The sequence below is a fragment of the Drosophila persimilis genome, unplaced genomic scaffold (genome assembly GCF_003286085.1).
Source record: "Drosophila persimilis strain 14011-0111.01,24,50 unplaced genomic scaffold, DperRS2 tig00000191-arrow-pilon, whole genome shotgun sequence".
Taxonomy (NCBI): Eukaryota; Metazoa; Arthropoda; class Insecta; order Diptera; family Drosophilidae; genus Drosophila; species Drosophila persimilis.
Genome location: NW_020825298.1, coordinates 10,973,490 through 10,987,689, shown reverse-complemented (window position 1 = coordinate 10,987,689; position 14,200 = coordinate 10,973,490). Strand labels below are relative to the sequence as shown.

The 14,200-nt window shown below is 42.7% G+C and overlaps 4 protein-coding genes across 4 annotated transcripts; all 4 read right to left on the bottom strand.

Moving 5' to 3' along the window:
* Window positions 1-3,423: 3,423 nt before the first annotated feature.
* LOC6589282 (putative uncharacterized protein DDB_G0282129) lies at window positions 3,424-3,904 on the bottom strand. Its single transcript, XM_002014616.2, has one exon. The coding sequence runs from the start codon at window positions 3,863-3,865 to the stop codon at window positions 3,500-3,502; it is 366 nt and encodes a 121-aa protein (XP_002014652.1). The 5' UTR covers window positions 3,866-3,904; the 3' UTR covers window positions 3,424-3,499.
* Window positions 3,905-5,584: 1,680 nt separating this feature from the next.
* LOC6589283 lies at window positions 5,585-6,278 on the bottom strand. Its single transcript, XM_002014617.2, has one exon. It carries the CDS (start codon window positions 6,182-6,184, stop codon window positions 5,849-5,851), a length of 336 nt encoding a protein of 111 aa, XP_002014653.1. The 5' UTR covers window positions 6,185-6,278; the 3' UTR covers window positions 5,585-5,848.
* A 1,868-nt stretch (window positions 6,279-8,146) lies between these two features.
* Window positions 8,147-8,680, bottom strand: LOC6589284. The gene has a single exon (XM_002014618.2). The coding sequence runs from the start codon at window positions 8,622-8,624 to the stop codon at window positions 8,301-8,303; it is 324 nt and encodes a 107-aa protein (XP_002014654.1). The 5' UTR covers window positions 8,625-8,680; the 3' UTR covers window positions 8,147-8,300.
* A 645-nt stretch (window positions 8,681-9,325) lies between these two features.
* On the bottom strand, window positions 9,326-9,749 carry LOC6588924 (leucine-rich repeat extensin-like protein 3). The gene has a single exon (XM_002014619.2). The coding sequence runs from the start codon at window positions 9,698-9,700 to the stop codon at window positions 9,443-9,445; it is 258 nt and encodes an 85-aa protein (XP_002014655.1). The 5' UTR covers window positions 9,701-9,749; the 3' UTR covers window positions 9,326-9,442.
* Between the last annotated feature and the right edge of the window lie 4,451 nt (window positions 9,750-14,200).

The window sequence follows — 14,200 nt, the reverse complement described above, 5'->3', positions numbered from 1 at the left end:
CCAAGGAGCACTCATTATCGCGCTCCTATGATCCTCTCCGAGCGAATACTGTCACCAATCCAAGTACGGCAAAGGAATAGGCAACTGACAAGAATAACGGCCAGCAAACGAAACGGAGGCAAAGCACCTAGAGGCACCTAAGAAAAGAGTACGCAGACAGCAGAAGATCATACAGTTAGGACAAAGGCGTAGTCATGACAATGACATGACACAGAGAATAATCTACACAACGAATAGGGATTCCTTTTTGCCAGGGAAGGGAGACCTCTTTAAGGGTTACTTCGATGTCTTCAGGATGTCTAATTTCAATTTGGAACCAAAAGGAAGAAAAACTCACTTTCCACAGTTCCTAACATGCGCTTCCGCTGCAGTGAGAGCTCAAAATCCGTTCCGGGGATCCATTTAAGGTTCAGGCTAAGGACGCTCATGTTATTGTAATCATCGCTGTCGTCTACTGTATAATCACATAAAGGAATCGATCAGGAGCGACCAGAAGTGTGCCCATGGGTCGGAGATAGTCCCACGGGCAGGATTCAGAGCTGACAGACAGTAGATACCACCTTTGATAGGTGATGGCTTAAGTGTAGATCAAATAAGAAGCATGCCAAAAACCCCATCTGAATCTTCAATCTCTTCAGATCTCACAACTAATTACTTGGCGGCCTATTGAAAGAGTGCAGTAAATAATGTAATGAAGGCTTTGATGTGGCACAAAGGCAAGCCGACCGAGGGGCGTTGCCGCATCGACAATCGGGTAAAAACTGTTACCCCTGAGGGGGATTCTCCAAATATTTTGATGGGTAAAGTTCTCTGGCCCAAAGCCCAAAAACAACAGCAGAGAATGCCTCCTGTCGCTTGTTGGACAAGTGGCTCACCATAAATTAAGCATATAGATGGCTGGTACTCCCAGCTATCCAGGATCTTACGCACACACACAAACAGGAGACATACACAGGGGAGAACTTGTGCATACATATGTGTGTGTGTGTGTGTGTGTGTGTGCCAGAGAGGATGGACCACGTCTGACCAAACATTTTGTATAGGACAATTTCTAAATGGAATTTAATTTCCGGATTAGAATAGACATTTCATGCATTTTGTGGGCTTGTGTGTGGGCCCCACTGCCTGGCCAAAATCAACTATGAAAGGCGTCTCAGAGTGGTCTCTGGTCCTTTCATTTACTCCACATATTCATGCCACACAACTACTCTTACTCCTTCAGGGATTCCCCTATGCCTCAATGAACAATCACAGCACAAAACTGTTTGTGGATGGGGCGGGCGGCGGGGGGATGTGGCAGCTCAAGCCCCAAGTCTGATGCTACTGTAAAATGTTCTCCAAAATTTTGTGGTTTTCTGTTCGTTTCCTCTATCATCACCTTCCATTTTTTTAGTGTGGGTTTTTGGTCTTTGGCTCTTGTTGAAAACTGACCAAACATTTTGGGAAAACACAACCGATTTTCAGTGGGAAGATCATGAGAGAAGTCTGTCAGGACACCCTCTGATTTATGCCCAATTCTAGTTATTAATGTAATTTGATTTTGCCAATAGACAGAGCCAATCTTACTCTCGGACTCCTCCTACTACTGCTCCTGCTTCTGGGCCTTTTCCCCTTGGATGATGATGATGACCAAATAATGTCCTTTCAATCTATGAAAGCTAGCTTAGGAGATGGAAATATAGAGAGAGAGAGAGACCAGAGCTGGGGTAAATTTTTTAATAGAGTGTAAATTACCGGAAACACAATTAAAAATGTTCCCTAACTAAAACGAGTCCTGGTTTTTCCTGGCAGACAAAAGGGAGGTCTCGGGAGTGGAGGAGTGGCTAAGCACTAAAGGATTCACTCAAGGGCTAACAGAAGGAAATCATTTGAGGCTAACTGCAGGTTCCTCAATCATGCAAAAAAAAACTTTAGAATGCCGAAACAAAGGCCGGTGAAAACTCCAGGCACTTTTGGGTGCTTTTCCACACACCCACCTGCCATAATTTTCTTCAATAATAGCATGCCATTTTCCAAGATGCTAAACGGTCGACAATGACGTTGACGTTGGCCGCACACAGAGTGAGGCACAGGCAGTCAGGCCTCGGGGCAAGTAAAAATTGTCGGAAACACCTTGTTTTTTGACTGCCTACAGAGTCGTCTGGCAGTCTGGCAGGCAGTCTGGTCTTTACCTCGCCTGCTCCTAGGGCTATTGTTGTTGGATTACACATAATATGTTCATTGTTTATAAAACAACAGGCGAAAGCAGGTCGCCAGAGTCTGATGAGCCATGCGATGGGGTAAATGGTTAAGGGGAAGGGCTGCAAAGGCTCTAAAGGCTGATGAAAGGGGTAATGGGTAGGCGGTGTGTGTGTGTGGGGGGTAATAGTTTGAGAGGGTGGCTATGAGAATTTGTGATTTATTGGGGGCGGGGTAAACTTTAGGAGCTATTGACTTGTGCCTCGCTCCGAAAATTGGTTCAATATTGTCTATCGGAACTTTTCGGTTTCCCTAATTATATCCCATAGATGGACTCATCCTTCACGATCTCTAATAACAACCCTCGTGGCTTCAGAGCCTGGCCAAGCTCAACAAAAGCCAAAGTGAAGCCGACTTTTAGCCTTCTTTTCTGGCCAGAAATGTGTTTAGTCTGTGGTGTTGCAGCCTTTGTTTTGCTAAATGAATGAATGAATAAGGAGCGGTGTGGCATGAATGAGTGAATGAATGGCTGGCTGGCAGGATGGCAGGATGGTTGACCTGGCCCACAGCCAGAGCCAAAGCCAAAGCCACAGATAGAAGGTAGAGTCAGGGCAAGTTTAATATGAATTATTATGTGCAGAAAAGTTTTATGATGCTGCTAAACCAGTTAGACCTTTGTTAAGGTGGCAAGACAGCACATATACCAGAGAAAAGTGATGGCTTTTCAAAGGAAACGAATTGGGAAATACCTATAGATGAGGGAATTATCCCTGGATAAAAGGAAACTATATGGAGAGGAACGATCTATGCCAGATTTCGACGGGATAAAGGCGTAAACCAATCGAAGATAATAGAAATATGGGATCTAGGTATGATGATCGAATATAAAGGTCTTTTTGAAGACCTTAAAGAGGCTCCCTTGCTCCTAAGTTAGCAAATCTGATAGATATTTTGAGGGTTCTATTGAATATAGAATCATCCCTATTACATCCTCTTCTAGGGTATCTAGAGAACCCACAGATATCCCATAGATAGACCAAGACCAACTTAGTCTGTGGTTTTAACCAGGTCGCTGTTGCTGCTCCTGCTGCTGGTGTATCTGTTGGCTACAATTTGTTTTAATTGCACAAAGCAGTTGTTGGGATCTGGGCGCCGGGTGCCGGGCCAATTAATACTCATTTAACGAGGTCTCTGCTGGGATTTTTTGGGGCGGCCCAGAGACAACTTTCTGTTTGTTTGCTGCAATGTTTCTTCAACGATTTTTATTAGATTTTCGCTTTTTTTTCCCACCGGTTACAAATGATCCCGAAAACCCTTGGGATTAGTAGGAGGCCACCGCCTGGTCGTACTTTGGTGGCAATGCAGAGACGTTCATCGGTGCATATTGCTGCTGCTGCTGCTGCTGCTGCTGCTGTTGCAGCTGCTGCTGTTGCTGCTGTTGCATCTGCCAGTTGGCTGCCTGTTGGCCCTGCACCACAGTGGTTTGGGTGTGGGTGTGGGCGCAGCAGGGTCCTGTGGTGGCTGCTGGCACTGCCACAGTTGTTGTTGTTGGCACCACTACGATATTCCTGCGCATCATGCGACGGCAACGGCCGCAGGGACGTCCCCAGGCCAATGGATTGGCAAAATAGAGCAAGCCCCGACGATGGTAGCACTCGCACTGCACATTAACCTGAATGTCTGACATTTTTTCGCACTCGATTTGTCGCTGTTTTTCGCTGCTCGATTTGTGTTCGTTGAATGTTTAATTTCCAGTTTGTTCAGTCCATTTATATATTCTATTCTATTCTACCTTTATATTGTGGCGGACAGTAGTCCCCGATAAGGAAATCCTCTATGCCCCCTTATCGCCACGTTGATGGATCCATTTTTCGTGCAGTCTCTGTGGTCGAAAGAGAGTCCATAGCAGCCACGACTGTGATTCATTTGCCAGGGCTGGTCTAACTCTTTGACTCTTAGGCCTCAGGGAGTGACTCATGGGTGTCCTCGTATCTGGGGTCTACCTCAAGATCGGCTGCAGTTCTGTGAGTCATTATTGGGTAGTACTTAAAACTGAATATTAAGGGATCATTTGTGTATTTCTGGGGTTTATTTAAACAACATATTGAAATTGATTGTACTTGAACATTTTTGAGCTTGAAATCATTAACAGATGTTGTATGGAAGGCTTTTTAATAGGAATTACCAGCCATGACCTATGGTATATTTTTTGGAGTATAAGAAGAGATGGATTTTAGATATATTTATCTGTCTATTATATACAAAAGTTATACATAGGTAGTCGTTGGTTGAGTGATCAGGGGGCTTGTCCCCTAGTTTATCCGAAAAATGTAAGCACTTCTTAGCGTTTCTTTTGATGGAATTTTTTTTTATATTTTATATGATTTTTTCCAAATTCTCCTAATAAAATATATTTTTAAAAAAATTATACCATGAATAAAAAATTAAGGAATGCTTTTCTTCTCGTGTTTTTTCATTTTGGAAAAAGTTTTTAAAGCGATTTTTACAAAGTAAATCGTAGATAATCATATGAATCGAATTGTTTATAAAAAAGTATTTTATTCAGAGTATTTTATTCAGGTTAAAAATTAAATGACTGACCGCCGAATAGTTTCAGTTAATTCTTGATAAATCGCGTTGATGTGGGCTTGCCCTATAGTAGATATATTTATATGAATGTAAGAGTATATAAAGGTATGAAAGGGATTTTTCTCACAATAAAAATACGAGTTTACACATTCAATAAAATGATATATAGTCGCACTTCCCTATAGCGAATTTCAAGGGGAATTCGTTTAACGGGAAATTCATTTTTACCAGAATAAATTCCAGTTTTCTCGTAATAAATTTTTTATATAGAAAACTTCGTCAAATGGAAGTTCTTAATAGAGAAGTGCGACTGTACATCACAAAGCAAGTGGTATTGTACTTTTTTTGAAGACCCTATCATAGGTATCCCTATGGATCATTGTTATAAGAAGTTAAGCTCTAGTTATGACCGATTGTAATTGATTTATCGCCTTACTGAGACTTGAAAAAACGATCCCATGGCTTACAAATATCATTCGCAGATCAAATTCTCTGCCCAAAATTTAAAGACCTCACATTTCAGCAAACACCAATAATATGAGCAATATTTATACGCCACTAAAAGAGCAATTGAATGCACGAAATTAATTCAGCAAACGGTCCCCCCGAATGGAACCGAAAAAAGCCCCAAACAAATGGAATTTTGCAGTCTAGATTTGATTGAAACTGTAAAAAACGAAAGGGAGAAAAACCCCAGGACAGTAAATGGCAAATAGTTGTTCACTAATTGATAGGACTATCCTGCAGGCCAAAAGGACATCAATCATTTCCGTTTCAAAGTACAAAAAAAAAACGGGAATTGGCATTTGCCAAACAGTTTAATTTTCATATTTATGCCATTAACATTTATATATTTCAGTGTATGTGTGTGTGTGTGCGTGTGTGTGTGTGTGTGTGTAGTGGTTGGACAATCGAATGATGTCACACATCGAAGGACAAACAACATTGAAAGGCAATCATGTAGATTTCAATTAAAATAAAATAAAATGCATTTAACTTATTTAAACAAACATTTGAAACGGATTTCCAATTAACTGACGGCAGTTCCAGTTCCAGTTACAGTCCTGTTTGCTGTGTCCGTCTACCACCTGGGTGGTGGCTGCTGGACAACGATGATCTCCTCCCGTGGGGGCGGGCGACGACCGCCAATGTTGAACTCAATGAAGGGCCTGCTCGGCTGCACCACATCCACCTCGACAATGGGCCGTTGCTGCTGGTATTGTGGCTGATAGGGGGGCTGGTACACAGCCGCCGGTGTGATCACCTCCACCCTGGGCGGGGGTGGACGGCGACCACCCACATCGATCTCAATCACTGGCCGGGGTATCCTTGGCGGTATGATATCCACCTCCACGATGGGTCGGCCACCATGATGATGATGATGGTGGTGACGACGTTCTTCCTCGTAGTACGGCATGGCTGTCTGTCTGTCTCTTTCTGGTTGTCTGGTTTCTCTCGTGCTATCCTTTATGTGGCAAGTGCTTGCTGCTCCTTTTGGGTCTTTGCTCGAACTGAAGCTCTACTGGCATTTGCCTAACTATTTAAGGCCTCTTTTATCGCTAATTGGGGAATTTTGTACACTTGTTTTGCCGCACAGAAGCTTAATTTCATTATCTTGTCAGGTGGACTTAATGTCTTCTTCGATAAAAACAAAAAATATATATATATATATATATTGATAAAACAATTTCCAGTGAGGGGGTGGTTGGGCGGCTATTGGGAGGTAAGTGTGATTTTCATTTTCAAGAGGTTCAAGGTTTTAGGTTTGCTTTTACAATGAATCATCACATTTTTGGGTAAAGGGGAAGGACAGACAACTTGAAATATAAATGCAGAGAAAAAACAGACTATTTTTATGGATATCTGCTCATGTGATAAATGGAATGAAAAACGAAAGCTAGAACAAAAGATCGAATGACAGTGATTGGAAAACATATAAATCTGAAGAATATGGGCCTAAATGACAAGGGGATGGCATAGTTTGGAATAGATATTTGTTTTTGTCTCGATATATCGCCAGGTAGATCAATTATATCCAAAGGCATACAATTTTATATATTTTTAAGTCATATGCCCAGTAAAAATCATGAAAACTAAAATATATATTCGGTGTATATTGATATGAAAATGTGGTCTACTCTTTCAGGCCTACAACGTAATTTTTGTCTGGTGCAAAGTACATTCAAAATGATTAATTTCGTCGTGGAGTGTAATTTTGGATAAGAGCGCATGAATTTCACCAGAGAAATGCTATCTACATATGGTATGGTATGGTATTGAAAATATATAATTTGAGTTGCCATTTTTGCAGAAATTCCCTCATTAATTTCCATATGAAAGTGGACAAAAGAAACTCGCATATATTTTAGGTTCTTCTTAGTGCCAGATAAGATAGGAATTGGCAGTCTTTAAGAGTGCACCATCAAGTGGCCGAAGCAATCGAAAATCCCTTTCCTATGTAGGCACTTACAAACTGATGGAATAGTGATTCATCTGTACGAGTAGGGTCTCAAGAGTTTCTTAGACACAACACACTTTAGAGGAGCTTCGCAGAAGTCTTTTTCAAGTGGAAAAGGAAGAAGAAAAGAAGATTAAGAAGGAAAATAGAGTGAGAACATCACATGAGAAGAGATCATTGATCAAGAGCATACGAACATATCTACAACATGGCCTGACGACATACAAGAGCACGATGAGCCGCTTAATAATAACCAGACTCTGACATATTTAAGATATTATTTAGCTGATAGTTTATTGATATTATTCAATCGCGATAGGCTGCTAAGTGTAAGACCAATTAGTTTTAGCTTCAAGGATGGATTTCGGTTGATTTCTGCTGCTTCTGCGATGCTCTTTAAACGACACCTTTTTGCTGTTCCTCTTTTTCCCTGCTGTGCTCTCCTTCTGCCTGTGCTGTTTGTCTGCTGTTTATCTCCTTCCGCTGTTACTCTGCTGTTGGCCTTCTGCTTATCTGCTGTTGATCCGCTGTTACTCTGTTGTTGAGCTGCTGTTCCTCTACTGCTGTTACCGCTGTAGATCGGATGAAACTGCTGTTGCCCTACTGCTGATCTCCTGCCACTGCTGTTGACCTGCTGTTACTGCTATTCGTCTGCTGCTGATCTGTCATTCCTCTGTTAAGGCTGCTGATCTGCTGTTAATCTGCTGTTGATCTCCCGCTATTGATCTGCTGTTACTGCTATTCCTCTGCTGCTGATCTGCGGTTACTGCCGTTCCCCGTCGCAAGCCCCTGCTCCTACAATGCTCCAGCTTGCTCAATCTTTCTTACACATATGCACCCATATATTATTGATATCATTATTATTTTTTGTTTCGATGACAGTTCCCTTAACTTAAGATTAAATAGAGGTTCTTTGTTATCTTTTGCTTGTTTACACTTTATAGGAAATACTTTTATTGTATGCTGAAGACATTGATTTCTTTAATTTGAGTTTGATTCACATATTTTCGCCCTAGAAGGCAGATCTTCCACAGATTCCATGCTATATAGGTTCCAGATCATCCATAGTCCTCTTTTACCACTGCTGATATTGTGGATATGGTGGATATGGCTGCTGCTGTTGATATTGATACTGATATTCGTAGCCCTGCTGCTGCTGGTAGTAGCCGGCGGAGCCCATTGTCATGCCGCCGTATGGCTGTGGCATCATCATCTGGGGCCCGACTGCTGGCGGCATGTAGGAGGCCCCTGGCGTTACGTAGACAACCTCGGTCCGAGCCGGAGCCGCCGGCGGATAGTAACCGCCACCCCAATTGGGAAGAACATCAATTTCGATATTTGGACGACCATGGTGATGACGAGGAGGACAGCCACATGGATCCTCATAGTACGGTCGCATGCCTGTGTCTTCAATGTATATTAATTCTCCGTTCCTCAACTTTCAACAATCCTAACCAGACAACAACGCGCTGAATACTGAACCCAAGAATGCCGCAATGCCACTGGAAGAACGGGAACATCAATCTGATGTTTTGTGTGTGTGTGTGGTGCGGCGGGGCTTAGGGGCCTTATTCCAGGCGCGTTAGAGATAACGAGTGTCTGAGTCATTCGATGTGGGGTTCTGATAGCGATAGTGTGTGTGCTCGATAGCCATGGATGGGTATTGATCGGGTTGTGGTCTCTCTTTTCACCTGACTATTGTTTACCTTATTATCTGACCCACTGCTTATCGCTGGTGGGGTATAACTTTTTGCTTATCTGTGAGATAAGCTGGGGAATGGCATAGAGAAATGTGTGGAGAAAATTAGACATGAACTTTCTTTTGGCAGGGGGAGAAAAGTACTCGAAAATTAGCCAATTTTGATATAAAAAGATTCTTCCACAAAAAAATGAATAGAAATGGATGATGTTGTTCTTTGATTGCAAAGAAGTTCCCATGAAATGTAGATACTTTTCCTCAATAAAAGTCTCAAATAAATACTAGATTAGCTGCCATTAAAAATGCAATCATTTCTGCGTATTATTCATGTTTTTTCGATCTTTGATAACGAACACCTGTTGTACTTCCACTTTGTTCCATAAATCCATAAACCACATTCCTTCAAGTGTTTTGTTTTTGTCGTATATTTTATATTTTTAATACATTTTTCTCTACGGCTAAAATAAATTCATCTTCATCTTTCCTGGATCCTTCCCCTCACTCTCTCGCTTTCCCGTTCAGTATTGGGGATTGTGGTAGTGACCGTCTCCGGGAGGTCCTGGCGGTGGCGGCGGCTGTTGGTAGTATCCATATGGCGGTGGTGCCTGCTGCACCACGACTACGGGTGGTGGCGGTGGTGGTCTCTGCTGCACCACGACAATGGGTGGCGGTGGTGCACGATGACGGCGTGGCCAGGGGGCAGCGATCTGCACTTTGATGGTTGGCCCACGACGGTGGGGCGGGGGACCGCCGCAATGATCGTGTGGTGGTGGCATTTTCGTTAACTTTTGGCACGTCTAAACGGTTGGACTTATCGTGGGTTACTGATAGATTGGCTTGCCATTGACTCCGACTAAATGTTAAAATAGAACATATACCCTTTGCCCCTTATCGGCTGCTTCTCTTTCCAGAGAAAAAAGCTTTGCGAAATGTGTGTATTACGCATACGCCAGGTGTGCTTGGTTGGAGGGCGTTTAATCATGCCACATATCGATAGGTGAACTTTATTATCGATAGATAAGAGTTCCATTTGATATTCGCTTTCTGCAGTTAAGCTTTGTGCTTTCAAAAGCTTTTTTTATGGGACAACTTTCGGGTTTAAGAGAATAAATGGAATGGATTTCAGTGAGTAATTTCTTAAACTCGGGATTCACATTTGAGAACCAGTCTTGTGGCATGAATCACGGGGAAGACCCTCTTCTTTTATTTGATTTACAGAAAGGAATGTCTAAATCATTCAAGCAACAGCCAGAGCCAACATTTTCATTGGTTTTTTAGCTCCAAAGAAAACTTCGAAAAGATTTTCCTTAACGCAAAATATCTCCCTGCAATCAATCAATCAATTTGCCACTTGACTTACATCAACACAACTCAATTTTGACAAACAAAATGCACAAATACTGTTGATTGATAAATCTTTTAACACAATAAAAATAATCCACTTAAAACCAAAAAAAAGTTAAGCCCTAAATTCCACATAAAAATGCCTTAAATTCTTGGCTAATTCCTCAATAAATCTTTACACATTTTCGTTGCAGAATTTCCATTGTTTTTCCTCGGCTTAATTGAGAATTTGTAAATATTTGACAAACATTTGCCTGCATTTCCATTATGCATCAGAGACACGATTCGCCCCCAGGGTGTGGCAGTGGCAGTGGCATGCAAAAGGAAAACACGTTAGTTGGTTGGTCAATCAAAATGTTTCACCCTCCACACCCACACACACACACACACACACACAGACACTCAGAAATCCGTAAAGTCTTGGGGGGCTTTTTGGCTTTTGTTAATTGAGTTGTTGGGAGTTTTTTTTTTGTGTCAGACACGTTGTTGCATTCAATGCAAAGCATTTTCACCACTTGAGTGTCACTTTTGATCAAAGCCAAGGGGGGTGGAGGGGCAGGTGGTGGCTGGTGGGTGGTGGGTGGAGATGCCTTAAAAGTTAAACATGCACAAAGTGGCAAACGAGTTCTGGTGCTGCCAAAAGTTTTCAACTGCCGCCGAAAGAAGGATGGGCTTATGCTGCATAACTCTCAACATACGAGAATTGAATGCGGTTGATGCACTGCGAGAAAAAGCCCATCAATTAGAGGTAACAATTAGTCAGAGATCCCACAGGCTGTAAATGATTTTATGCCAGATATTGGTAGATTCGAGAGATTCTGAAAGTGTCTAACCCTTTGAAATCGATCCAACAAAAAGCTAAGTGTTTTTCGATCAAAATTATATTCTTTTTTGGTCCGGAATGAAGAACAGAATGGTTTTGCCAAAGAAAATATATTAAAAGAAATATTTTACCATGGTACACGATTTTTTCAGCTTGAAAATGATTCCAGGCTCTCCTAATTGTTGTTGAAAAGCCGCAAGAGAGCGCTCTAAAGCCGATCTCCGCTCGGGTGCTTTCTTATAAGAGTCATAAGGCAGCCGATGACTGAGTTTCGAATGTATGCGTGTTGGTTATCCCTGCCATTCCTTCTCCAGGTTCTATCCTCTATTTTTCAAATATTTTCAAACCAAAAACACATTTGAATATTTTTTAAAATTTACTGGGAATTTTTCGCCTTGAATTTCCAACGATCGATGGCTAATATCGCGCCCCTCTCTTCTTCGAAAGCCCCACCCCATTTTTCCAGTGTATATGTTTGTGGGGCTTTACCCTTTTCTGAGTGGGGGCGTGGCAAGCCGCTTGACAGCGCGTATCCAATGTAATGATGCCGTTTCTTTGGCTTTTCCACAGTACTCCCTCCCCTTTCCCCCTTCCCACCTTCTATCCATCCCCTTCGCCACCCCACACTGATATATTTTTTACCTTCTTCGTTGGCTGCCGCTTCTTATGCATATTTTAGGAAATGAATTGCAAGCGAGTCGCGGCAAGATAAAACGTCTACGAGGCGCGACTCAAGACGGTAGCAGTGCCAGTGCCACTGCCAGTGGCATCAACCAGAAGCGAATCGATAACTGTCAAAAAATAAGCCGGCAAGCAACACGCCAGACAGGCGTAGAGGGGAGTGGGAGAGAAGAGCTTCCTTCCACAATTTAAATATTTATGGCGCTGCGCTTTGGTGCACACGGAACAAGGCGCACGGTACACGGGGCATGGCCAAAAAACCGTAACCGTAAACCTAACCAAGAAACCAAGAACCAACTCCTATTCCCTACTGCCACTCTCCGCTCTCCACTCTCCACTTCCCGCTCTCCACTCTCCAACACCCCGCTTTTCCAGCCATCTTCAGCTGCGGCGTCGGAAAACGCATTTCCTGCTCATGTCATGACATGCAGTGCGCGGCTCCAAGCGCGTAACGTTTGTGGTGCCGGGATGCATCCCCCCCAAAAGGAATCATTGCTTTTGTCGACATGTCATGGGGGGAATCGTGGGCTGGGCAGGGGCAGGGGCAGCGGCAGATCGAGTGCACTTTGAGGTTTCTCTTTACATTTTTGGGCAAAAAGTTTATTGAACTGCAGCACACACCCACACACACACAGCAGCATGGTGTCTAAGTTTTCTGATTGATTGAGTTGCGAAAATTGACTTGGGAAGCCCAAGATGTACAAGATGTTGATGGGAAAGTGCGTGTCTTATGGGTGCATCTCCACCTTGAGTTTTGAGGCATTTCCTCTGTAAAACAATATCTATCAAGCTCAATCTCTGTGCTGTGGTGCAAATGAAAGTAAAGTGACATAAATGAATGACATCAATTCTAAACAATGACATAAACATAAGGTATACTCGTGCATATGCTTCGTTGTGATTAGAATGTTGCATAAAAAGTCATCAAAAGATACACTAAACTACAATTTGAAAAGCTTTCAAGTGTCGCCGTCACTCAATCTGTGGCAGAAAGCTGTTCCAAACCAATTGATTGGCAAGTCCAGACAAATTATATTGTTTTTGCTTTCTTGGGACCGACTTATGAGCATCGGCAAAGGCTGCGAAGCGAAAAATAGGTCACCAAAGACTGTACATATATATTGTCGATGGATTTTGGATGTTGGATTCCATGAGACGACTCTTTGGAAGATCTATATGAGCATACTGATAAAGAGCTGAAGGAACGTCTTAGCGGACAACTACTAGCCACATCTAAAAGTACTGAAAACTATATCATCCCCATTCAAAATCCCCCTTAAAGAATCTTTAAAATATATCCTACTTTTTGAAGCTACATCTTCCACGAAAGTTTCTTTCACTTTCGCAGTTTTACAAGCCTCTACAGTCTTACAGCCACTGATAACCGGAAAAAGTCATTACGTGCAGCAAAAAGAGACTTGCTCTTTTCCAAGTTTTAATTGAAAACTTCAGGCGGTGTCTCTGCGGCTGCAGTTTGACAAGGACTGGACTGCAAGAAGCCCCATTAAGAAAATGGTTAATTTGCATTTTCCATTTCCATTTGTTTTGCACAACAAAACAAAAAAAATTAAACAAAAACAAAAGTAGGGCCGTGCCTTTAATGAGCTGCCTGCGGTTTTCACTTTTCCATCTCCCCGCTTGGATTTTCCTCCCTCAGCTTTAGCTTTTACTGCGTGTGTGTGTGTGGGTTTGACACGTTCCTTCTTTGACACTTTTGCCAATTTCCGGCTCTCACTTTCTTATGCCGCTTTATAATTGGTTTTCACTTATTGTCAAAAACACACAAGAAATGCTTACAGATTACATAAATGATTTTCACACACGCACACATAGATTTCCCCCCCTATTGCCCCCAAAAAGAGAAAATCCCAGGATGGGAGGCCAAAATATTTGTCAAATATTTGGCAACATTAAATGCCCAAAAAGCCCTGGCCGCATGGGTATGGGTCCTGGTACCCCTCTCCCCCTGCGGGGGGACACCCCTAAGGGCACACGTCCCCATGTTCCAGCCAACTGGAAAAAGCATCGTCTGTCCACTCGAGTGTGCAATTAGGTGAAAATAAGTGGTTCGGCAAACGCCTGCGAGTATGCAGCAATCATTTAAATTTCACTTCATTTGTCCTTTTCATGATTTGTCCTTCGCCTGCCTACCCCACCCTCCCCCCCTTCCACCCTCTTCGGCTGTTCCTTCTGCTGTAAAATTACATCAGGCAACGAAATTATTTTGATTTATATGCAGGGCCAGTGGCCAGCGGCCACGACTGGGGATGGAACGCACCTGCTCATTCATTCCAGTTTTTGCTTTCTTTATTTTCCTTCTTTCTGATATCTTGATACCCGTTATTTATGGCGTACTGTCTAGGGGTGTGCTGTTTACGGGGAGTGGTTGGTAACGTGTGGGAATGGGTGTTCATTCCGGATGGGAATG

Excerpts from the sequence above, each read along its gene's own strand:
- LOC6589282 (XM_002014616.2), bottom strand. The coding sequence starts at position 3,865 with ATGTCAGACATTCAGGTTAATGTGCAGTGCGAGTGCTACCATCGTCGG.
- LOC6589284 (XM_002014618.2), bottom strand. The coding sequence starts at position 8,624 with ATGCGACCGTACTATGAGGATCCATGTGGCTGTCCTCCTCGTCATCAC.
- LOC6588924 (XM_002014619.2), bottom strand. The coding sequence starts at position 9,700 with ATGCCACCACCACACGATCATTGCGGCGGTCCCCCGCCCCACCGTCGT.
- LOC6589283 (XM_002014617.2), bottom strand. The coding sequence starts at position 6,184 with ATGCCGTACTACGAGGAAGAACGTCGTCACCACCATCATCATCATCAT.